The sequence below is a fragment of the Cryptotermes secundus genome, unplaced genomic scaffold (genome assembly GCF_002891405.2).
Source record: "Cryptotermes secundus unplaced genomic scaffold, Csec_1.0 scaffold99, whole genome shotgun sequence".
Classification (NCBI taxonomy): domain Eukaryota; kingdom Metazoa; phylum Arthropoda; class Insecta; order Blattodea; family Kalotermitidae; genus Cryptotermes; species Cryptotermes secundus.
This window is the reverse complement of record NW_019725842.1, coordinates 3,995,698-4,020,096: the sequence shown is the minus strand read 5'-3', so window position 1 is coordinate 4,020,096 and position 24,399 is coordinate 3,995,698. Positions and strand designations below refer to the sequence as shown.

Below are 24,399 nucleotides of genomic sequence, written 5' to 3'. Positions count from 1 at the left end.
GACTAAATGAAACACGAAGTAAAAGATGCACTTGTGTAAAAACAATGCGTGTTCATAGCATGGTGTCATGTGGCAGACTGATCCAATAGGCTTGTAGAAGTGTGACCTTGGCCTCCCCTCTCATCTTCTTTCTCCAAGGAAGTTACAACAATAACACTCCAGGAACTTTCCAATACACCTCGTAGTAACTTAAATTTCAAGAACTTGACATGTGTTTTGTGTGTGTACTTGGATTTCACTGATTCATTCATGTACATAAGTAACATTTCTCCATGTCATGCAGTGATACAGATTGACATGTAATGTCGCCTTAAATTGTTAAGGCAACAACAATAATGATAATAATAATAATAATGATTTTCTAGAATGGTTATTGTATTTGTCCACCCTTTCCTCTTCTAGGATGTGTGTCTTTCTGACAAGTCTTACTAGTTATTAATTTTATACTCATTTCTGTAATTGAGATGGTACAAGTGTACGTGTTTATTTTAAGATATATGTCTGAAAGTATTATTAGCTTTACAGTGAAAATAATGTTTGTGTGCCCCTATTAATTCCTTTCAGCTATCAAGTATTCCTCAGAAAGATGCTTCTGATTTTTTGTAGTGTACAGTTGGGATGAATGCTTCTCATATGTATTTCCATTTCTTAAGTGTCATTTTGCCCATTGTTTTTGTTCAGAACATTACTCTTACCTTTCTTTAGCTTTGTACACCAGCCACACATTCTGTCATGTGATGAGAATAGTTCTGGCATGTTTGAATTTCCCCCTTGTGCATGAATGCCAGAAGTATGTTGAGAATAGAATCTAAGGTTTGTCCTCTGGCATGGATATCTATATCTCTCTCTGTATTATAATATTATAAAGATGCTGTGCAAGTTTATGGTAACACAATATGCTTATAGAGAACTGCACGCTCTGGTTATGACAGTACTTATTCTACAACACAACAAACAGAAAAAATCAAGGTCAGCGCCCAGCTATGTTTCGCTACAAGTTTCAGCCACTAGTGGCCATCATCAGGCAAACACATATTAACAGACATATACCATTGAACTGCAGTACATTAGATTGGATACAGTGTTATTAATCATTTAAAATACTTTCTGTAAAAATACAATAAGTCAGATTATATAAAAACTAAAAGTTATTGTATAAATTTTATATTATTATAAATTATTTTATATAATCTTACTTACTGTATCTTTACACAAAGTATTTTAAATGATTAATAACATTGTATCCAATCTAATGTACTGCAGTTCAGTGGTATATATTTGTTAATATGTGTTTGCCTGATGATGGCCGTTAGTGGCTGAAACATGTAGTGAAAATAGCTGGGCGCTGACCTTGACTTTTTCTGTTTGTTCTGTGTTGTGAAGGTCAGTAAAGACTTATATATTGTAACACAGCAGAATGCACGAAATGAAAAGTACTAATTCTGCCAGTAATTGGATCTGCCAACAGTCTCTAGCATTTCAATGGACAGTGCTTATTTAGATGAGCTTGAAATCTGTATTTCTTATTTTCTCAGTACTAAATGTGATGATGTGAATGGATTGCACTATGCAGAGCCTCTAATGGATCTTATAAAAATTCATTGAAAGATGTCCAAATGTCTCAAAATTGAATACAGTACACCCGTACAAGTCTGGTATACTGCATCTGTTGTGGATTAGGTAGATAGCTTTGACGTTCATGCAGTAACTTTTCATAACTACAGTGGAACCTCTCATAACAAGTAATTCACATAACGAGCAAAACAAATTGTAAAAAAATGACTCGCTTAACGAGTGACGTTTCGCGTGACGAGTGACAAGAGGGGAAGTCCCAGATTGTGCGCTTGCTACATCAGTCTGTGTTTAGCACTCGTTCTGCTAGCATCTTGGTGTCGCTTGTGATCACACATTATTCCAAACTTGTGTTCAGACATATTATTTGTGATTTTTTTTGTGCAAAGTTAATAACCCTTGCAAAAATGTCCCCGAAGAAAAAGCCTCAAAAAGACAGCCATAAGAGAATAAAAATAACCATAGAAGTGAAACGTAAAATCATTGAAAAGCTAGAACGAGGTGTGAGCGTGGCTGATCTAACACCCACATACGATCAGAGTACATCAACGATTTGCACTATCCTCAAGAACAAGGACAAGATTAAGGAGATGGATGCTTCAAAGGGAGTGACAAGAATATCTATGCAACGGTTACTTATTCTCGACGATGTTGAAAGGTTGCTCCTCATATGGATAAACGAAAAGCAATTGCAAAGCGACACTATTAACGAGAACATCATTTGTGAGAAGGCGAAAGCGATTTTCGCCGACCTCTTTAATAAGACGCCAGGATCATCAATGGCCGAAGAAGAAGCATTTAAGGGAAGCCTTGGGTGTTTCGAGAAGTTTAAGAGAAGAACCGGCATCCACAGCTTTGTAAGACGGTGAAGGAGCAAGCTCCAACAAAAAGGCAGCAGAGAACTTCATCGGCGACTTCAAGAAGGTCGTAGATTCTGAGGGTTACCTGCCGCAACATGTTTTTAATTGTGACGAAACGGGTCTCTTCTGGAAAAAGATGGATGCTGGTGCGAACCTATATAAAAGCAGAGGATAATGCATTGCCCAGCCATAAGCCAATGAGAGACCGTCTCACGCTGCTATTTTGTGCCAATGCAAGCGGCGATTTGAAAATTAAACCGCTGCTTGTTTACCATTCAGAAACTCCACAAGCCTTCAAGAAGTGTAAAGTCCAGAAGAGCAGGCTAAATGTGATGTGGAGGTCCAACAACAAGACTTGGGTGACAAGTAACCTTTTTACTGATTGGATCAATGATGTGTTTGGTCCTGTGAAAAAATATTTTCTTGAGATGAATCTGCCACTCCATGTCTTGCTTGTTATGGACAACGCTCCTGCCCATCCTCCAGACCTACAAGATGACCTTGAAGAATTTAAATTCATCAAGATCCAGTTTCTGCCTCCCAACACCACTCCGTTACTCCAGCCTATGGACCAGCAGGTTATTTCTAACTTTAAGAAGCTGTACACTAAAGCACTCTTCGAGCGTTGTTTTGAGGTGACTGAAGGGACCAGTCTCACTCTCAGAGTGTTTTGGAAATATCACTTCCACATCGTTGTCTGCCTCAAGATAATCGAAAAGGCATGGGAAGGGGTTACCAAGAGAACCCTCACTTCTGCTTGGAAGAAGCTTTGGCCGGAGAGCATTGTCGAATGTGACTTTGAGGGGTTTGCGGTAGTACCTGTGGAGCCTGTAGTCAACAAGATTGTGTCTTTGGCCAAGATCATGGGGCTGGAGGTGGATAACAATGATATCGATGATCTTCTGGAAGAGCACAGCCAAGAGCTGACCACCGAAGAGCTTATGGAGTTGCATTGTGTTTCACAACAAGAAGTTGTGGAGGAGAGTTTTTCAGAGGAGGAGGAGGAGGAGGTAACAGCAAAGCAACAATCTTCTGGTGCAATAAGAGAAATGTTGAAAGCATGGGAAACTGTTGCAACATACATTGAGAAGCATCAGCCTAATAATGCAGTGGCTATGCACGCTACAAATTTCTTTGATGATAATGCTGTGTCGCATTTTCACCAAATTTTGAATCGTCGGCAAAAACAAATGTCTCTAGACAGCTTTCTAGTAAAAAAGAATTAGATATGTATCATAAATAATAAACTAATTATCTAGATTTTTTTTCTGCAAATCGAATTCGCATTCCAGGTTGGTTCATTCTGCATAGAAGAAAAGATGAAGATGATTCATGCTCCTTAACAATGTATATATCATTTTCTTTGAATAAACGTTATACATAAAATTATTTGAGTTTTTTTTTCGGCATGGAACGCATTATGAGTAAGATTCTGGAACGAATTATGCTCGTTAAACGAGGTTCCACTGTAACTGCATGGAGAAGGGACCTTCTTGAGAAGATAGTGGTTTCTTAGCTAATCAAGAAATTGCTCACTTTTTATGGAACTTTAAGGTTTGTTACCATATTCACAGAAGCCCCCACTGGCCTCTGTTCTGAGCCAAATGACCTTCCTATCGTACTTACCTCTTTTAAGACGCACTTTAATGTAAACCCATCTATGTCTAGGATTTCTGACAAAATATTTGTATGCGTTTCCCACACATGCTACATGCACTGCCAGTCTCATAACTATGAGAATTCCAAAACTGGTTATGGCAAAATATACCCATCTTTCTTTTGTGTTGGACATAATATTGCATTTTGTTACACATTCAACTGCTTTGAAGTATAATGCTTTACTGAATAAAGTAAAAATTAAACTATCCCTGTACCAGGCTGTGAAGGCCCATAGGGTTGTGAGACATTAAGGGTCCCACATTAGCTAGACCAAGAGGCTCCAAACTGCGGCCTGCGGACCACATGCGGCCCGCGAAAGAATTTTGCAGAAATGCGCCAGTTGAATTAATTTTCCAATGAGTACTGGTAAATGTGATTCCAAGCTTATTGACCTGACATATTATACTGCATTTTGATGGCTTAGCTTCAGCTCAGGAATGAAATTGATATATTTCTTACCGAGAAAAACCGTCACGAAGCACTTTTATCAGATACCGAGTGGCTTTGGAAATTAGCATTTTTTGCTGATCTGGGGAACCATACGAACCATTTGAATTTAAAATTGCAGGGTGAAAATAATTTGGTCTGTGATTTATTTGCACTTATCAAGGCATTCAGAGCAAAGTTGATACTTCTGGAAAGCCAAGTGAAAAATTGTAACTTTGTTCATATGCTGTACTGTGCAGAGTTGCATTAAAAGGGTGAAGCTGAATTTCCTTCCTCGTTTGCAAATTTAGTCATTTAAGATTTGAAAGAACAATTTCGGAAGTGATTTGCTGATTTGGATTCTAGGGCTCAGGAAATTAGATTGTTTCAAAATCAGTTTGACTGTGATGCTGCAGATGTCAAATTCAAATGGAAATTATTGAACTTCAGGAAAATTATCATATTAAAGACAAATAAAAGGAAGGAAATTTGATCAGATTTTATAAATTTTTGAACGCTGAGCAATTTCCAAATTTAAAGAAATTTGCTTGTAAATGTATCTCCATTTTATGGACGACGTATCTGTGTGAACAAACTTTTTTCCCAGATGAAGTACATCAAGTCGAAATACAGGGCAAATTTATCCGATGAACTTTTAAAATCGCTACTTGTGATTAGCGTTTCAAAATTCGAACTTCAATTTAATCAGATTTTAAGGATGCAAAAAGAGTTCCATCATTCACATTAATTGTTTTAATATAATTTGTGATGAAAATATGAGCATTTGCTGCTACTGTCTGTTGTCTTTAATATACGATAATTTATTCTCACGTACTTTGTATTTAGTTCATGAAATTCTGTGCTTTCAATAAAACTCATATACCTAGAGTTATTAATTTCTCATTTTATCCGGCCCGTTGAAAGTGCTGAATTACCTAATGTGGCCCACAGTTCAAAAAGTTTGGAGACCCCTGATCTAGACAATCTGCTCAAAGTTGGCGGTAAGGTTGTCAGCCTTACGCGTCGGCCGCGCTTTATTCCCCAGGAAAATTATTTCATTAATTCCTGGTACTCATTTCTGTTAGAGGTTGAGTAAACCCCAGGCCTTAGTAATAAGTAGCACGAACTAATTGTTCTTTGTAGTGGAGAGACAGTATGATTCCTTGAAACAGGAAATATGTTACACTCTCTCTACAAAAAGATATGCAGTTCTGTCTGTACATGAAGGTTACTTCTGCCTGCATTTTTGTCTGTGACCTAGTATCAGTGCCTGAAACACTGGGCAGATTTTCCTAAAATTCATGTGAAAAGTTTTAATTAATTGTCAGCAACTCGATTTTGAGCTATATTGATTAGTAATAAATTTTGGCTTATTCAAATCTGTGAAAGAGCTGTTCCATATATCCAGTAAAGTGTTTCACAGATCCTGTTTGAATTTGATTTGAGAGACTTCCACCAGATGTTGTAAGGCAGTTCAGATTTTCACATATATTCATTCAAAATAAAACCTAGTTCCCTTAAGGTCATGAATGGGCTTTTCCATGTATTCTGTAAGCCATTTCACTCCACCAAAAGTCAGGGGGGTTCGGATTTTCATGTATATTGATTCAAAGTAATGCCCAGTTTCCACTATGCCAGAAATTGACTTTTCCGTATATACCATAAAACCAATCCACACATTCTGTTCAAATTAGATATGGGAGACTTCCATGAATGGTTGCTGGGATTTTCCGATTTTCAGCCACAATAATCAATAAAGCCCGGTTTACATAACACAATAAAATGGAATTTTCCATATATCCCATAAACATTTTATTAAAATTAAATATGGGATACTTCCACTAATATGCATTTCATTCCTGTTTTTAAGTACGCTTAAATAAACTTCAAAAAACGGTGGTGATAATTTAGCTTACTAAATTATTAAGTTATTATTACTACTAAATTACTAAAAATACTTTCAATTGTTGTTTAATACAATTTCAGGCCATTACTGTGTAACGACCTTGAGACAAACGATGTAACAACATTCGCTGCTAGGCAACGGATTCTTAATAAGCAAGTATACACAGCCGCGACTGGGTAACAACTTCACAAACATGTTCCCACAGAAACTTTTGGAGTACAACTATGAATGGCGTTTGATATGTGGTCCGAGGCAAGATGTTATAACCAAGGCAAGCTTAGAAATTAGTCATAGTAGAGTCAGTTGTAAGGGAGTCTGTAAAGGGAAGACTCTGGTTGGTGCTGTTGAAAAATCCCCATTGCTAGAAGCCATTACCAGGGAACAACTGATGAAGACAGCAGACTGAAAAGACAGCTTGTACTGTAGTGATTTGTAAAGTGTGGAAATTAGCGATAGTGTTGTAGTTGTCTGTAGTTACGACCTGTAAGTGGTCAGTAAGTCCAGTCGAAAACACGTGACAATATTGAGTGCTATATGCCCATAAATCTTTATTTAATGCTGTGACCTTTAAAATACTTGTACCTTCTCGTCCATACTTAAAGTTGTAAAATATACTAAATTATTTAAACATCTATTTATAAGTGTCATTGTATTCCCATTCTCTTGATTGAATTCTCCTGGGCCGACCTCTCAACTGCTAGTCTCCAAAGTCAAGAGTTATGTTACGACCGACGGTCAGTCAGCCAGTCTTGGTGTGAGGCACCCATCTGGGGCTCACTACCTGATTTTTATTACTGTCAGACAGTTACGGTTTTGTGCGATGTGGGGTGCTCTCTCTCTGACGAGGAAACGGATCTGTTGTTTACAATTTCTGCTGGTCCTCGCCAGCGCAGGCATTCTCCGGTTCGAGTTCCGGGGGACTCGTGATCATATTTTACTCTCTGAGATTCTAGACTTCCCTAACCTGGAGGGTCAGGTCCCCGTATTTATATCCCCCAGGCACAGGGTGGCCTAGATATACCCCCAAGCACTGGGTTCCCTTTTCGTCGCCTGATACGACTCGCAGGGCTAGGGTAGATGTATTCGAACCCGCCTCCACGCGGAGTCCTGATCTCAACTGAGCTCAACCTGGTCTCTTAGCCACAGACTGTCGTGATTTAGACTCCCCACGGACCACATAGAAAACACAGCTTCCTCCACTGTTGTGTGATGCAGACCACGTAGAACACACAGCTCTCTACTTTTACGTGGCACAGGCCACATAGGAAACACAGCTTCCTATTTTGTTGCGTGGCGCATGTTTACCGAGCCGTTGCCTAGAAACTGGTTGCATAATCCCGTTGTTCTATTGTTGAGTGCGTGTATTACTTAGCAACGGCTGTTTCTATGGCCCAACAGTCCTTGCATGGAGTAAATACGCCACAATATGCACATAATTAGGCGAACGTTTTGTTATGTCATCATATATCTCGTTCCAATGTTCACACCATCCGACCCATTTGCAATCGTTGACGAATAATAATGTTGTCACTTGGAGGTGGGTACACGTGACTGATATTGTGAGTTATAGATTGGATTGATTGGATTTATTAGGCGTCTCTATTACAATTTCAATTGATTTGACATTTGACTCATTCTGGATAACGAATCTCTCACTGTTGCCTGGATCTTGCACAAGCATCTGGTCTTCTCTTCTTTATGCTTCTGTATTCTTCTGTCGTATTATGCATTCTGTCTCCTAGATTCTCATCTCCAATAATCTGTAGTAATCTTCTTGAGGTAGCTCTTGGCGTACCGAATAGAGGACACCGAGTCGAACACTTGATTTATCTGTTGTCATGAGAACGTCCTTTCCGTTGCTGTGAGAACAATGCTTATCTAGCCGTTGTAACGGAAACCTGTTCCTGTATGCGTTGCCTGTGAATCGATGTCTTCAGTAGTTCCTCTGTTGTCGTGATTATTGAAACCTTCGCTACTAAGCAACCGGAGTTCTATTGTTGACCACGTTACACGGGGTTTCCTGGTTCCATATCTTAATGCCTTGAGCAACCCGTCACAATATTAATAAAAAACCTCTAGGAATAGAACCTCAAGACCTAAACTATCTGCACTGGGGTAAATGTGTGCTACTGCAGTCGACCTTTCTCCGTCCTAGCTACATGTACTGTTCAAATGGTGGAACATAAGTTTAAGTAGTATTGTGTCGGTCTACACAGAGCCGCGTTCCGCCTTCAGGCAGTAGCTGCGTCTCGAAAAGTGGACCACAATCTCCCTTTGAGTAACTTACCAGAATAGAGCTGTCACCGAATGTGGAAATTGCGATTCCTATTATCCAAATTCAATTTCCACTGTAAAGCAACGATACGGTCGCTAAAGAAATGAAGATATGGAGCATATAAAAGGATCAAGGAGGGTCAATGAAAATATTACACTGTTCCTGTCAAGGAGAAAAATGATAGCAGGAAATCGCTCGCCCTGATATTTCTGCACAGGAATAGAAATGTATATAAATATAATATTGGGGCATCTCAGTTGGTTGAGGCACTATGCTACAAGCCGGAAGGTCGCAGGTTCAATTCCCGGTCAGTCCAATGGAGTTTTCCATTGGCGAAATCCTTCCAGCCACACTAAGGCCCTGGGGTAAACTGAGCCTCTTAACAGAAACGAGTAAAGGGCGGCCGGCGCGTAAGACTGACAACCTCACCGCCATTTGTCAGCCGATTATCTAGAAAATATGGGAGCCTCGACGTCTCGCAAACCTATGGGCCTCCACAGCCTGTTACAAGGATACCTTTACCTTATAAATATAATTTACTAAACTGACTGGGTAACAGCTGTATGTCCAGGTTTTGTTGCCTTCGATTACCCTTGGAAACATCACGAAGCCTGCCAAATTACTTATTCAGACTTCACAAACAGGCCCTAAATATTGTCGATTAAATAAACCACAGCCATATTGTAAGTACACGACCACTNTTCTTTAAAATATAAATGTCTGAAAAAGATAATCAGAAAGAACCTAGAATCCTACACCGATAATCAGACACGTTAATCAGATGAAGAGAATGTTATATTATTAAGTATTTTATAATAAACACTAATTCCTTCCGTCGTGAGTCATAATTTAGTTAGTGATATCTCTGTAAAATTTTGCTAACACTGTCATACAGTAAATATAAGTCAGAACAGAATAATGTTTCTAAAAGAGCTGGCATTAAAAGTGACAATACGAATTCAACTGAACAACATTATTACCATTATGCACGTACATGGACTGCTCCTGATTTGTTTTCCTGAGACACTGCATTTCTTTCCTCGTTTTATATAGCCTTTTCATGCGTTTAATAACACACCATTCGTTCATTATGGAAAGTGCAAAGTTCATTACGAAACATCCATCTCGAGTTATTCCATTTGCTGCATGATGGTAATTTCGCAAATGTCATTGTTCTATTATTACTGCCAGTGGCATGACATTGAATGCAATTCAGTACACTAAGGGTTATGTTACCCTCTCCCTCGCGCTTTGCTGTTATTTAAATTCACTTTCCTTTCATATAACACTTGGTATTTGCATTTCTATAATATTCCCAGTCTGAGCCATTGTATGCCGACTAAATGAAAAATCATAGCGAGATGGCGGAATGTCCAGAGGTTATTTGTTCCTGCTTATTTCTGTTATTTAATCAATTAATAAGTAATTTTTTATTTAATTAAACAAATGTACAGAGCATTTTATTTATGAGCATGGACTCACAGGAATGCGGCAAGTTATTCTCCAGCTCTAAATGACTTCAAGCCTCAAACGAACTCTTCAGGCTATCGGTAAAGCAAACACTGTCAATAAATATAAATTATGAAAGACGTCTAATTATTTTACAAGCAGATTTCAATGACATGTTCCATAAATAATATACATGCAGTAGGAGTGCGGAAATTTGTATTGATATTTTGGTCTCACTGGCCGCGCGGTCTGAGGCATGAACCTTTTCACTCGCTCAAACGCTGGGATCGTGGGTTCGAATCCCACTCGAGGCATGGATGTTTGTGTGCGTTTATTCTGTGTGTTTTGTCCTGTGTGTACGTAGCGGTCTTGCGACGGGCTGATACCCAATCCAAGGAGTCCTACGGGCTGTGTATAAAAGATCACGAAACTGAAGAAGAAGATGCAAGGACCAAAACAATGGGCTGTAGAGCCATTGATGAATGCACGCAAGTTTTGTTTCTTGAGAATGAATTCGTTCTTGTTATTGTCTTTCCGTGGACGGTCTCTGCTGAAGAATTAGGCAGACTGTCAGGCTGTTGAACGACGTTACGTAGCGTCACCTGAGATATGAAGACGAACGCGCAAGCAGTCGATTGTGGCCTGTTTCCTGGCACACTAGAAGGCCGGAATCAAGACAACTTCCGTTAGTATGCTCGTCACTTCCCGAGCACAGTAACACAGCGCTGCCGCTTCACCAATATGCTTGGTGCAGGGTGTCTGACAACGTATGTCGAGTTGTGAGATTGCGCAAGCAAGCGATGGTCAGCGTACAGAACGATATCCCGTAGTTTCCTTAGAACAGGCATGTCCAACTTCAAACAGATTGTCATCGACTTTTTAGTGTCAAAACTGCCCGTGATCTACCTCCCCTTCCTATCGTCGTACCTCGCTTTAAGCAAAAATATTGGTAAAGATAACACGACACATGATGTTTATTGTAAAAGCAACATACATTGAAAGTGCAGACTTACCTTGTTCGTTAAGAACAGAAAAATACTCGTAGGAAAGACAACACGTATTTTCCCTTCAAACTCTGAATATAATCATACGTGTTATATTACAAGTAAATTTACATGATTTTCACGTATAATTTCTTTATAGGCCTATGATATCGACCAAATATCGTCCCGCGATCGACGCGTTGGACATGCCTGCCTTAGAAGAATTCGGGTTTAGAAAAGAGCGCTTCCTCGCAGCCCCAACTGAGGGGCAGAGGCCTTGCTCGGTTTTGCGTTTCGGTATGAAACTCCACTTAAGAATCGTTGCATGTAATTGTAACCTACAGTTCGCGACCATAATGCACGTCCACTTCTTTCTCACCTGCAGTTGTTAAAACGGGCTCCTNCCCCCCCCCCCCGACTCCTATACACCTTTCAGACCCAAGCAAGGAATGGTCTCTTTTAGGAGAATGGGAAGGAAGCCATCTTGTGCTTCTTGATCTCATTAACTGTCTCCTCTCCTCCTTCTTTTCCTCCTATTCATTCTTCTCTTTCTTATGCTCCTTCTTATACTTTTAATTTTTTCATTCTTCTCATTGACTGCTCTTTTTTTCTTATTTCATTACTTATTGTCTATATTGCCCATTTTTTTCTTCTACACCTTTTTATCTCATCATTAATATTCTAGTTTTCCTTCGTCTATTATTACTTACATTTTTATATTTATAATTTATCTTCTCCTCTATGTTCTCCTATTTCTCTATTTTCTCTTCCATGTCCTTATTTTCTTTCGTCTATTACTCTTCATAATTTCCCTACTTATAATTTATCTTTTCACGTTCTTCCTCTGTCTTGTATTTGTTTTCTCCTCCGTATTCTTATTTTTCATCTATTCCATTTTGTGTTTCATTTTCCATTTATTGTGTACCTTCTATTGCACGTTCTTTTCCTTCTTCGTCTTCTCCTATATGTCCTCATTTTTGTTTTATCTTCTTTGTTCTTTGTGTCGCACTTTCCTTATTCAACCTGTAGTGCATTCTTGTGACGGAAATAAGAACTTGCAGTTCCTGGAATACATAGACCTCTACGTTAGTACAATGCGTCACCCAAACCCATGGGTTCCAAAATGGCATCCTCGTTAATTTCAAATATTCTCGTCAGTACCTTGTCTTTAAGTAGCGTCAATGAACGGAGGAACTAGATTTAGGCTACTGAACAATAATGAGTACGATGAATAGGCGCGTGCGGACAAAGGAGATGGCGTAGTTCTCCAATTTGGGTTTTGGACGAGAATAACTGATCGCCGTAAAAAATGTAACAAACTGTGTGCCCAGCGTCTGGAAAGGTCTACAATAGTCGTATCTTTAACCAGCTGTCTGAAGATGCAAAAATAGCTATTCAGCTTTCTTAATTACCAAAAGCTTAATTGCTTTGTAATCAAGTGCAGAGTCAAACAGAAAGCTCCAAACTTAAAAGACTGAGGATGTGCTGCCTGCTTAAAGCTCTCGCATATGTCAGGGACCGGTGATAAATGAGCACGGAGCAACCCTGCAATGATAATTAGCAGGGGAGGAACACAGAAACTAATACAGCTAAATATATCATCTAATTTGGCGAATGAGTGAGACAATCTCACATTTCTTCGCCCGCATTGCCCAGATGTGAAGGCTAATGTTCAGAAGTCTACCTGAAACCTGTTCCTAGGCTGTTCCATTCAAACATACATTTCAGAGTGCCTATAACACGTTGTTGCTCTCCACCCCTCAGGATACTGCAAGGAAACTGAACGTAGAGGTGCAATGACTGCCACCCCTGATTTACATTCTGGAGTTCCTGGGCTTGAATCCCGGTTCGAAAGACATCCTCACAAATAACTTATGCGATTTTCCTCAGTACTTCCAGAAAAAATAGGCATACCTGTAGATGCTGCTTCCTTCAATCACTGAGCCTCTTTTAAAATTACTGAACAGTTCTCGAGTTCGAGGCCAGCCGGAAGTATTGGGGATCCTTCAGCATACTTTCCGCTTTCCCTTATCTGATAAAATCAAAGCCGGAAGGTTACAGGTCATCATATTAACCCCACTTACTCATTCATCAGTAATCTGTCAGAGGACAGGTCCACAGTCTCTTCCAAAACAGTTCCTCCACTTAATGCGATCTTCTGTTTTTGGAAAGAGACTATCCAGGAAAAGTGATAATGTGGTAGTTTTTCCATTTGCTTTCCACATCGCAGTACAACAGCCGTTCAAACCACTCTGGTCACGCCTGTTGCTATACGAACTTGAACCATCTCGAGCATCATTTGCTCTGTGCTTCAAGTCGCTGCTGATGACGCTGCTTCCGGCATCAGTTTTTGGTGTCTCTCTTCGTCTGATGCCTACCCTTTGACCTGTCCAGCAAGGGAGGCCCTGCCAGTAGCTACGCTACCGCTGGTATAGCTCTCAGGGTCCTTGGCATACTCAAACCCCCTCACCACGATAAGGTGAGGGGTAACGAGGGGGTAACCCCACTATCCGTATCAAAATGAAGTCCCCCTGTCGCTGCTCCCATTTAAAATTCGTATTTCTACCAACCACTTGGACACGTGCACAGAGTTCATGGCGATCAAAGATCGTACGTTCAGGCATAATCCAGAGACAAATAAATTTAATGTAAACCATGACTTTTCAGGTGATATGCTTTGATTAGGATCCTCTCTCCAACTACGGCAGTGCTTTTAGGATGCACGTGTGGGCGCGAGACGGAAACTAATAATATTAATGTGTTTCAGGTCTTGTCTATGCACTTTATACCAAAATGTAAGGCCCTTTCTTTTCGTAATATGCTAGCTCCCCCCACCCTCTTCCAGAAACTTGCACAGCGAAGCACTTCATAATCTGTACTCTCGACATATATTATTAGGAAGATGAAATAAAGGAGGATGAGATGGACAGCCCAAGCAGCATGCGTAAAATGAAAGATGTGGTCCGCAAACTTTAAGGTAAGAATTTATTTGCGAGAGCTAGGCAAATACTAAAGTGTATCTTAATACATTTTCAGCCGAACATTTTAAGGCTTCAGTGTGCAGCAACATTCCATGGAATAGATTAAGCAATCTTGTTGTGCGATCATTTCTGGAGAAATATTGTGCAATTAAAAAATCCCAGATGAATCAACTCTTAGAAAAAATTATCTGCCTTTGCTGTATGAATCTACTCTGGAGTCAATCAGTTCTGACATCGGAGGAAACTTTGTCTGGATATTGGTGGATGAAACAACCGATTTATGTGGCCGATACGTAGCAAATTTCATAGTTGGTAGGCTACATCCAGACGAACCCAGCAAACCCCATCTTTTTGCTTGCAAAGTACTAGAGAAAACCAACAATAACACAATAGCAAGGTTTGTAAATGATTCTCTTCGACTACTAAGGCCATCTGAAATTGAGAATAATTGTTGTAAGGTGCTTGTATTACTCCCAGATGGAGCTTCCTATATGTTGAAAGCAGCAAAGGCCTTACAAGTATTTTATCCAAATCTTATACACGTAACATGTTTAGCGCACAGATTACACCGTATTGCAGAAAAAATACGCCCACATTATCCAGCTGTTAACGATTTATTGCAAGTGGAAGAAAGTGTTTTTGAAAGCACTAGCTCATGTCCATTTCTACAAAAATTACCTACCTCAGGTTCCTCTGCCACCTGAACCTGTTCTAACTAGGTGGGGGACAAGATTATCCGCAGTTTTATTTTATCAGGATAATTTCAATCAAGTAAAAGAAATGGTTACAAAACTTGAAGATGAGTATGCATGTGTCCGTGAAGCAAAAGTGGTGTTTGGAAGTGATACTGTTTATCAAGATGTGAATTTTATCCATTTACACTTTTCTACAGTTTCAAAAGTCAAGGAGAGCTTAGCATTTCGTTATGCACGCCTTCACGACTCACTTGAACTCTTTCAGGAAGCAACTCCTTCACTGAATTCCGCTCCAGGCGAAATTGGAGAGAAGAGTAAATGAAAGTTATAAAAGGTGTTAAATTCGAAACAAGGACTAAAAAAGTTTCAGTCAATTGCTCAGTACTTCAGTGGAATTAGGGTATCTTTGTCAGATGAATGATCCGAACCTTCGGCGCCAGTGTATAAATACTGTCCTATCACGTCAGTTGACATAGAAAATCATTCTCAGCCTATACACTCATTTTAACGGACAATAGACGCAGTTGGTCTCCAGAAAACATTGAGAGACTTCTAGTTGCCTTTGTGATGCTACTTTCTGCAGTGAATGATACATGTAAGTAGGTGAATCTGATTAAAGTTACCTGTTCCTTAAGTGCAAATTGCTTTATATTTGCTGCATATTTTCCCGCTTTTAGCGCATAAACATCCGGGCCCTACTAATAACCTACTAACACCTGTAATATTCAGAGGATACATACCAAAACTACACCCTGTTTTCTGTCACACCAAATATGCACACATAAAATCTAATTCATTCTGTANGATGGTCGCTGCATTTTGTAGCTTTTGTCTTTTTCTTTACGGCAATCATTGTAACTTCTGTAAAGTCCTTGGGCCACTCTCCACTTTCATATATGGTGTTCATTAGTTTTGTCAGTGTTTTCAAACCACCTTCTCCCAGTAACTTGAGCACATCTCCAGGTACATCATCATCTCCATATAACCACCAAAAAACACATTTTGTTCAAATTACTGTACATACGTCACGCGAGATTATAAATAATAGTGCCAGAATAACCTCAAAGACACATTGTTTTTCACTACACACCCACTATCCTTATATGCACTTACTTCCATTAAATCAATAAATGTACGTAATGGTGTATTCTTCCTTAACATATACTTTAGTTTCATGGTTCAGAGGGAAAACACTTCGATTTTGTTGTGGAAGAGAGGAAACACAAGTTTGCGAAACTTCGTGCATTCGCCATTACTCGGTCCAGGATAACACGAGTACACACATGAGTATAACACACGCAGTCACAGGAGCGAGACGCAACACAGAGCACAATACACGATAGTGAAAGAGTGCTCCAACAGAGGATGATAGACGTGACTCGCGTAATGAAACACGACGTAGGAAAGAAATATGCTGTACAGTTTTAGTATTTTAACACTTGACATTTGTCAGTATATATGATAAATATATATTTTAGTTATTTTAGTATGTAAAGACAAGGCATGCAATGAATTAGTTTGTCGTGGATTGGATCAGCACCTGAAGATGGCACATTGGTGCCGAAACATGTAGTGAGAGTGAAAAGAGGGGATAAATAAATGTATGCACTAGAAGACGGATAAAATAAATCATGGACGAGTACACACATTAAGGGCTAAAATTTGCACTATCTCACTGAATCTTTTAAGATATACTTTCAGGCAGATAATTAATCAGAACTTGTACATATATGTATATGAACATACACACATTACACCGTCTTATTATTTATAAACACCTATTCATACCAGGAAAGAAACGTACCTTGATTTTGTAGCCCGGATATTTAGTTCACAGTGACAGTGCAGCCAACTTCTTAACATGACTGAAACAGAAACATTCCATTATCAGTTCGATTACAAGACAGTATTTTTTCACGTAATTTGTAACCATTTCCGTGTATATTATTTTACTACTTTCTATCCACGAAGGGAAATTCGGACGAAACAAATGCAATACTGTCACTGAATTCGTCGCGTATCCATCCACGAGATAGGGAGGAACGATTTCACTGATAATAAAGATTTTTCTTCATAAGGTTATGCCATTGGAGGTCAGCATAATGCCATAATATGTGATATTCAGTAATCATTAGTATCACCATGGGGAATGCGCAAACTCGTGAGGTGGGAGCGGTTGTTGGACACAATCACACCATCACATAGCAATATAACGTCGGAATATAAGAGCATAGATTGATATTATGTGTGGAATAACAGTAAACACGCTCAATTTTATACATAAAGACATATTTCAATTTATATTCCATGTTACGACAGTCCTATATTACGTTCCGTTAAGTAGCTGCTTCGTAAATGACGTCACGCTTAAGAGAGTGCAATGAACTACTTCGCGTCCTCCTGTAATCCTGGGGTGCTATTCGCTGATGTTAGGTTAAGTTAGGTTTGCGCAGTAGAGTACTGCGCATCCATTTGTATCTCAGGGGTAACATTAGCTGATGTTAGGTTAGGTTAGGTTAGGTTGGGGTTGTTTGGGTTAGGTTAGGGTAGGTTTGCGCAATAGACTACTGTGCATCCATCTCTACCTCCGGTGGGCGAACCTCGGTAATTTACGCTAATCTTAGGTTCTGAGTGTGCATTATGACAGGTGTGCGCAAATGACTATTGCGCATCGTTATGCTCAGTTGAGCACTGTTTCGCCGTCGGCAATATCTTACGATTGAACGACCCTGATAGCGAATGAAATCAATATATATTTGTACGGGACATTCTATTTACGAATTTTCTCACATCATAAACACTTGCATATATTTTTCTTTTAAACTCTTTACGTAATCTATGAAACCTGGACTGTATTACGATATATAATGGTCGTAAATGCATTTTTTTTTCCAAAATATTAACAATTCAGAACGACATGAAGCTCATGATATCACAATTATAGTCATTGACTCTTACAAGTTCCTAGAGTTCCAGAAATATTCTCTTTTCGAATGTTCCCATTATTAACTTTATACTGTTTTCCCGACATACGTGAAGGTTATACACATATTTTATATGAACGTATCCACCCCACAATAATAGTGATCAAATATTAGGTAGGAAAATCACTGTTTATGATGTGAACCTAAGAAAATATCATTCAACATTCTTCTAAGAATTAAAAAAAAGAACGAACACTTCACTATATATGTTATAGACTAAACTATAAAATTCAATTACAAGAATGTCATCTGTAAGAACTCGTGCTTCCCTGTAAATAATCTGATCCTGTAAGCAGGTTAATATATGGAAAGAAAATAATTCCCTGATGCTGTATACTACCTGTTAACACATGTAAGCCTGGAAGATTAGATTGCAAGAATGCAGTCCTTTGTCTATCACACCGAAATACACATCTAACTTACAAATCTCTTGCCATCATTCTTCTTAATATATGGAAAGAAAATAATTCCCTGATGCTGTATACTACCTGCTAACACATGTAAGCATGGAAGATTAGATTGCAAGAATGCAGTCCGTTGTCTATCACACCGAAATACACATCTAACTTACAAATCTCTTGCCATCATTCTTCATGGTATAACACATGCTCGACACAACACTTTGCACATTATACACTGTCATTGAACAGTATTGCCAGTATAACACCTATGAAAACATGCATTTCACTCAATATACCACCTTGTTATAAGCAAGAATTTTTCATGAAACAAGAAATGTATATAAAGGGGGAAACTTCTGAATCCATTGTGGGTGAATGGAGATCTTATCATTCTTGAAAACACTACAAAACCTCACTACACACCAATGTATATTTTACATACAAAAATATAACGTCACACTAGAGAATTTAAACTTCACTTTACACTCGACATTATTGTTACCAAATCATCACACATTATACCCACCATTCTGTCACTCAGATCTAAATTATAAATTAAAAAAAAAAAACTGCTTCAGTGGGAATAAATAATTCACTTTGCGCCCTCTTCTCACAAGTACTTATACTAATGCAAAAAAAAAAATATCATTCTGACTAATAACCTACTAACACTTGTAATATTCAGAGGATACATACCAAAACTACACCCTGTTTTCTGTCATACCAAATATGCACACATAAAATCTAATTCACTCTGTATCCATATAACCACTAAAACACTTTTTGTGCAAATCACTGTACATACGTCACACGAGGTTATAAGTAGTAGTGCCAGAAAAAACTCAAAGACACATTGTCCTTCACTACACACCCACTATTCTTGTATGAACTTACTTTCGTTAAATTAAATAAATGTACGTTATGGGGATATTCTTCTTTCACACATACTTCAGTTTCGTGGATCAGAGGGAAAACAGTTCGATCTTGTTGTGGAAGAGAAGTAACACATGTTTGTAAAATTTCTTGCACTCGCCATAACTTAGTCGAGGATAATACACACATTAAATCCTACCATTTGCACTATTCCACGGAATCTTTTAAGATATACTTTCAGACAGATAAATAATCAAACTTGTACATATATGTATGGATACATACACACATATCACCGTCTTATTATTTATAAACACCTCTTCATACCAGGAAAGAAACGTACCTTAAATTTGTACACCGGATATTTAGGTCACAGTGACAGGGTAGCCAACCTCTTAATAGGACGTGAAAGTTCGAATTGGTGTGATTTTGCTCAGAACTTTGAACAATTTAGTGAACCCTAGAGTTCTCTAAAATGTTGATAATTTCCTGACCACCTGAGAGGCCATGTCATGAAGGATTCTGATCCAGAACTATTGTTCCTTAGGTTGTGGGTGTGCGATCCCTAGCCACGTTCAAAATCAAAGCTGGAGGACCATCCCTGTCTATTTACTTGTAAAATGCAGATGTTGAAATTCACGTAGTGTGGAGGACCACAACTTCACCGGGTAGTATTAAGACGATTTAGTTTAGGGGAATGAGACACGGGTAGCAGGTGGCGGGGATTATAAGTGCATATAAATTTGAGGTCAGGAAATATCAAACGAAGGGACCATTTGCGAGATCTGAGTGAAAGTGAGAGAATAACATTATTATCGGTAAACGGCATTTGAGATAGTGGTTAAGTAAAAGTAAGAAAGATAAGTTAGCTATCCCTGTAACAGGCCGTGAAGGCTCATAGGGTTGTGAGACATTGAGGGTCCCACATTATCTAGTTAATCAGCTCAAAGATGGCGGAATATTTGTCAGCCTTACGCGCCGGCCGCGCTTTACTCCCCTGGAAAATTATTATTTCATTCCTGGTAATCATTTCTGTCAGAGGCTGAATCGACCACTGGGCCATAGTGCGGCCGGAAGTATTAGGTCAATTGAAAACAATTCAATGACCTCATGGGGACTTGAACCGGCGACCTTCCGGCTTAAGATTCAAATTTAATTCTATAACATTATGTCAATAATAACTCTTCTGTATGGATATGGGTGATAGAGACTGACAGAATGACAGGAAGGCACATTGGAAGCTGCGGAAATGCGCTTCCCCAGCGCTGTCAGGACCTTGATTGATTGATCAGAGACGTAATGAAAATATAAAAGACGAACTGCAATTCCACGACACGATAAAGAGCTGTGGATTATCAAATAAAGGGGCTGTAATACCTAGAGAGATTGGAGCAAAACAGATTTCCTAAATGACTCTGAGACTACTAAACCCAGATGCCGGATACACCAAGGATGCGCACGCAAAATGTGGAAGGAACAGTTCGAATATAATAGTTACATTTTAAACAATGAAGCTGGGACGGCCCCGCTGAAGAGCCTAAAACTATGCTGTTTCTGATGGTAATGATGATGATAATGTCCACTGGGGGGTTTCAGCAAACATGGCCATGAAATTCTGGTTCCATAACAACGGAATTTCTTTTCAATCTGAGCAGCTATGACATTCTCATGAAATATTCTACACTATGGAGTTAGTTAATTAGCTGCTTACTTAGTTAGCTAGTTTGTTAGTCAGATAGAGCCACAAAAGTTCTAGGGTTAATTAGAAGTTTGTAGCTTTTAAACACATACGAGTATGTTAGATTTTGTTCAGTTATTCAGAATGTTAAATTCATTTTCCAGTAAGAGATATCGAGAAACACCAAGTTACCTATTATTTAGTTGTCCACTGAATTACTTCTAGTCCTTCCGTTTAAACACTGAAATTGTAATGAATATAGATACTGTTAGTTCCTCGGAACTCTAGCCGTTGGTAGTGGGGTCATACCATCTCTCTCGGGGCAGGGGGAGCAGTCTTATCAGCTAACGTCAGCGTGGGTACTACCAGTTTGGAATGTAGCGTCTTGGAGTGTGGTCAGGTGTATAATACGTTGTGTCGCTTGTTAGTTGATACCAGTCTTAGCGATTATATTACGTGGTGTTCGTGTCACTATCACGGCACACAGACAATGGCACGGAACAACTCATAGTGAGGCCAGGGAAGTAATAGCTTACGTTTTCCGCTCGGGGAGTAGCTCTGAACGTCACCACAGCATGCGTACAGCTTCGCGTGCTCCACAACAGCGTTTACCTTTCCGCGCGGCTAAAGTTACGAGGCACTAACTATACACATACTGTATCCAGACAGTCAATGTCATTTGAATGAATATACTACAATGTAAGAGATACCCAGCCGAGATTGAGAGCGCTCGTATTGTCTGCAGCCTAGCCATCATTTTGTTTTATATGCGCAGGTTACAGGAGATCGAAATGGCTGAGACCGGGATGGGTGTGAGCTGTATAAAAAAAAAAGTAAATTTCGAACTCTATATCTGATTTGTTTTGACCATCCGGCAGTTTCGTAAGCGACGGTAAAAGAAGGACTATGTAGACACTGATTTCATTTAATATTTTAGATATTTGTGAACTGAAGTGGCCAGTTAAGGTATTACTACTACAATAAATCTCACAATTAAAGAAATTGTTAATATAGTCGTCAACACGAACATCGCGAGACTTAAATGGTTGCCTCTCTGATGATTACGAAGATTCCTGTCTTCTGGGATGTGGCGCCGCATAATCCCGTGGATTTTTATGTCTAAGGCCCCCCATACACACAGTTTGGCCNTGTCGCTTGCAGATTTACTTATACTTTTTCTTCAACCCTGAAGATGGGGGCGATACGTTCCTCCGAAACGTCGGTTAACACCACATATACACGGTGCCAAATCCCAGAAGACTGCATTCTTCATAGTCACCGCCGTGAAAGCCTCAAATCTTACAAAACTGTGACAGTTTACCCCCTCCCTTTCCTCCCCATACATGCACAGATAAGGCGGCAGGCTTCATGCCACAATCACGGTCTTCCAGCCTATAATGTTGACTCACACACGTCACGTGCTACGGTCCTGCAGACAGAACTGACGGACTGACGTGTTTCCCACAGGCCAACAGTCCAAACGATTGGCCGGCCGGCTGCACCACTCACGTCAGTTTTGCCTTTCAGTCTTCAACTGTGCAGGCCGAACTGGAGGCCAAACTGTGTGTGTATGGGGGTCCTAATAGAATACTTAGATTAAATGACATCACATACCAGAGAGCAAAGTCGAATCCAAAAACATCGTTTCACTTATTGCAGGAAGCGAAATGTAATTCTTGCAGAAACCGTAATTGATCCGATATTGAAGTCCTTATCTTTTCTTACTATTTTGTTTCGTACTAAGGTTGGTTGATTTAGGCCACAACTGACAAAGATTGTCTGCCTTGACGATGGCGTATCTCTTGTTTCAGCATTTCCCAATAAATTTAATACTTCAAAAAGTACATGTAACAGAATTTCCGATGGCTGGACCGCAAAATATTGTACGCTTGGTTGGAGGGTACGATAATATATCGAATTTCGATTACTATTCTCTTCCAGTCTATTTCTTGCGTTCATCCGACATAGTGGCATGCGAGCTGTGTTTACACTTTCATATATGCCTCTTGTGGTTATGCAGATGTGGGTTCAGGTGAGATATATTAAGCTCGGACCTTTTGTCAATTAACACGTGTACATTATAGTTAAAGAAGCGAGACCCTGACAGTATATTCATATTTTCCCACTGTAATTACAGACAATTGCTGGGTAATTTTATTTACCGATACGGACAGGCGCTTAAGGTTGGTGATACACTGTAAGACCACGCTGCGGCAGTTCCAATATTTCGCAAAGGAAGGAAGGGAAGATTCTCTTTACTATTATGTGTTTCTCTCAGCAATGTAATAGGCACTGTGTTTGTGTCGCTAGTGTCAACGCTTTATAAAATCGAACCAAAATAAAAATTAGATATTTTCAGTGCGCTGCGGGGTACAGGAGTTTATTTTATTGATCCACTCTTTGTTTTTATTGTTTATTTGTTTAATATTCGTTTAAAGAATGTGTCAGTAATTACAATTTATAGCGGCGAACGGTACAATGGCTGAGAAATAACGACTTGGGAAGAATATGGAAGGAAACTCTCGTGTCCTAATTCGAGGTTCTATCCCATATCTGCCTGAAGACACAAACGAAAACCACGAAAGATCTCAGTCAAAATAGCGGACCTCTGGGCCGGGATTTAAAGTCGTGGCCTCATAAGAACGAAGCATAGTTCGACCAATCTTTTGCAAGGTTCCTTTACTTTCTTAGCATATCTCATGAACGTAAAGGTAAAGCTATCCCTGTAACAGGCTGTGGAGGCTCACGTGGTTGTAAGACGTCGAGGCTCCTACATTTTCTAGATAATCGGCTTATAGAAGGAGGTGAGGTTGTCAGCCTTACGCGCCGGCCGCCCTTTACCCCTAGGAAGATTCCTGGTACTCATTTCTGTTAGAGGCTCAGTCGACCACAGGGTCATAGTACGGCTGGAAGGATTAGGTTAATTGAAAATCGAATGATCTTCCGGTTTGTAGTATAGTGCCTCAACCAACGACGCAATTGGAAACATAAATCTGCATATACAAATATATTATTTCGAAGCGATAACACTACGCATATGGTCACAATTTGTTCATGTATTTAGTTAATTACGTCAACATATCTAAAAGTGTTCCGAATTAAATTTCTTATCTTAAAGAAATCCTTACGAATACCGAATAAACATTAAACGCAATATTTCTGTCGAGATTCGAAGGAGGTTATTCCCTAATACTAAGCAGGACTGCCAACCAGTAGGTTACAAGCCCGTGTAAGCGTATATTAATGGCACAGAGCACAGCGCTCTTACGGTTTCTCCCCAAACTACGCGAGGTTCTTGGTAATGTTTTGCAGTTTCCCTCACTCCGAAAATTGTTTCACACATGCTCTCTCACATGATCAGTTTCCTGGCATGTAACTAGCATCGAGCGATATGACCTCCGTCATAACAACGTAACAGACTCTCTGCCGCATGGCAACACTGTTTTAACAACGTATCTTACCTCTCCAGAAACTCTGAAGAGCGAGCATTATTAAGCCCTTGACTCCGGAATCTAGAGCGTTTTGTGTTTCCCGTGTTATTACCACATGTTACGTGAAGAGCAGTCCGCCGGCCCACAGTTTGACGTTTCTGACAATATCTAAGTCTACATCGCCTCGTTTTCTTTCGAGCCACTACGTTTCGGAAGTGCAGTCTAT

General features: G+C 39.5%; 1 protein-coding gene across 7 annotated transcripts in view; it reads right to left on the bottom strand.

Moving 5' to 3' along the window:
- LOC111863636 overlaps positions 1-24,399 on the bottom strand; it is a 525,149-nt gene that overhangs the window by 6,696 nt on the left and 494,054 nt on the right. For all 7 annotated transcript variants that reach the window (XR_004512927.1, XR_004512929.1, XR_004512928.1 and 4 more), the window contains one exon: positions 16,611-16,671. Coding sequence is in view for 2 of the 7 variants with exons in the window: in XM_023850131.2 (XP_023705899.1) it covers positions 16,611-16,671 (61 nt within the window). In the remaining 5 variants the exon portion in view is untranslated. The remainder of the gene's footprint in view (positions 1-16,610; positions 16,672-24,399) is intronic.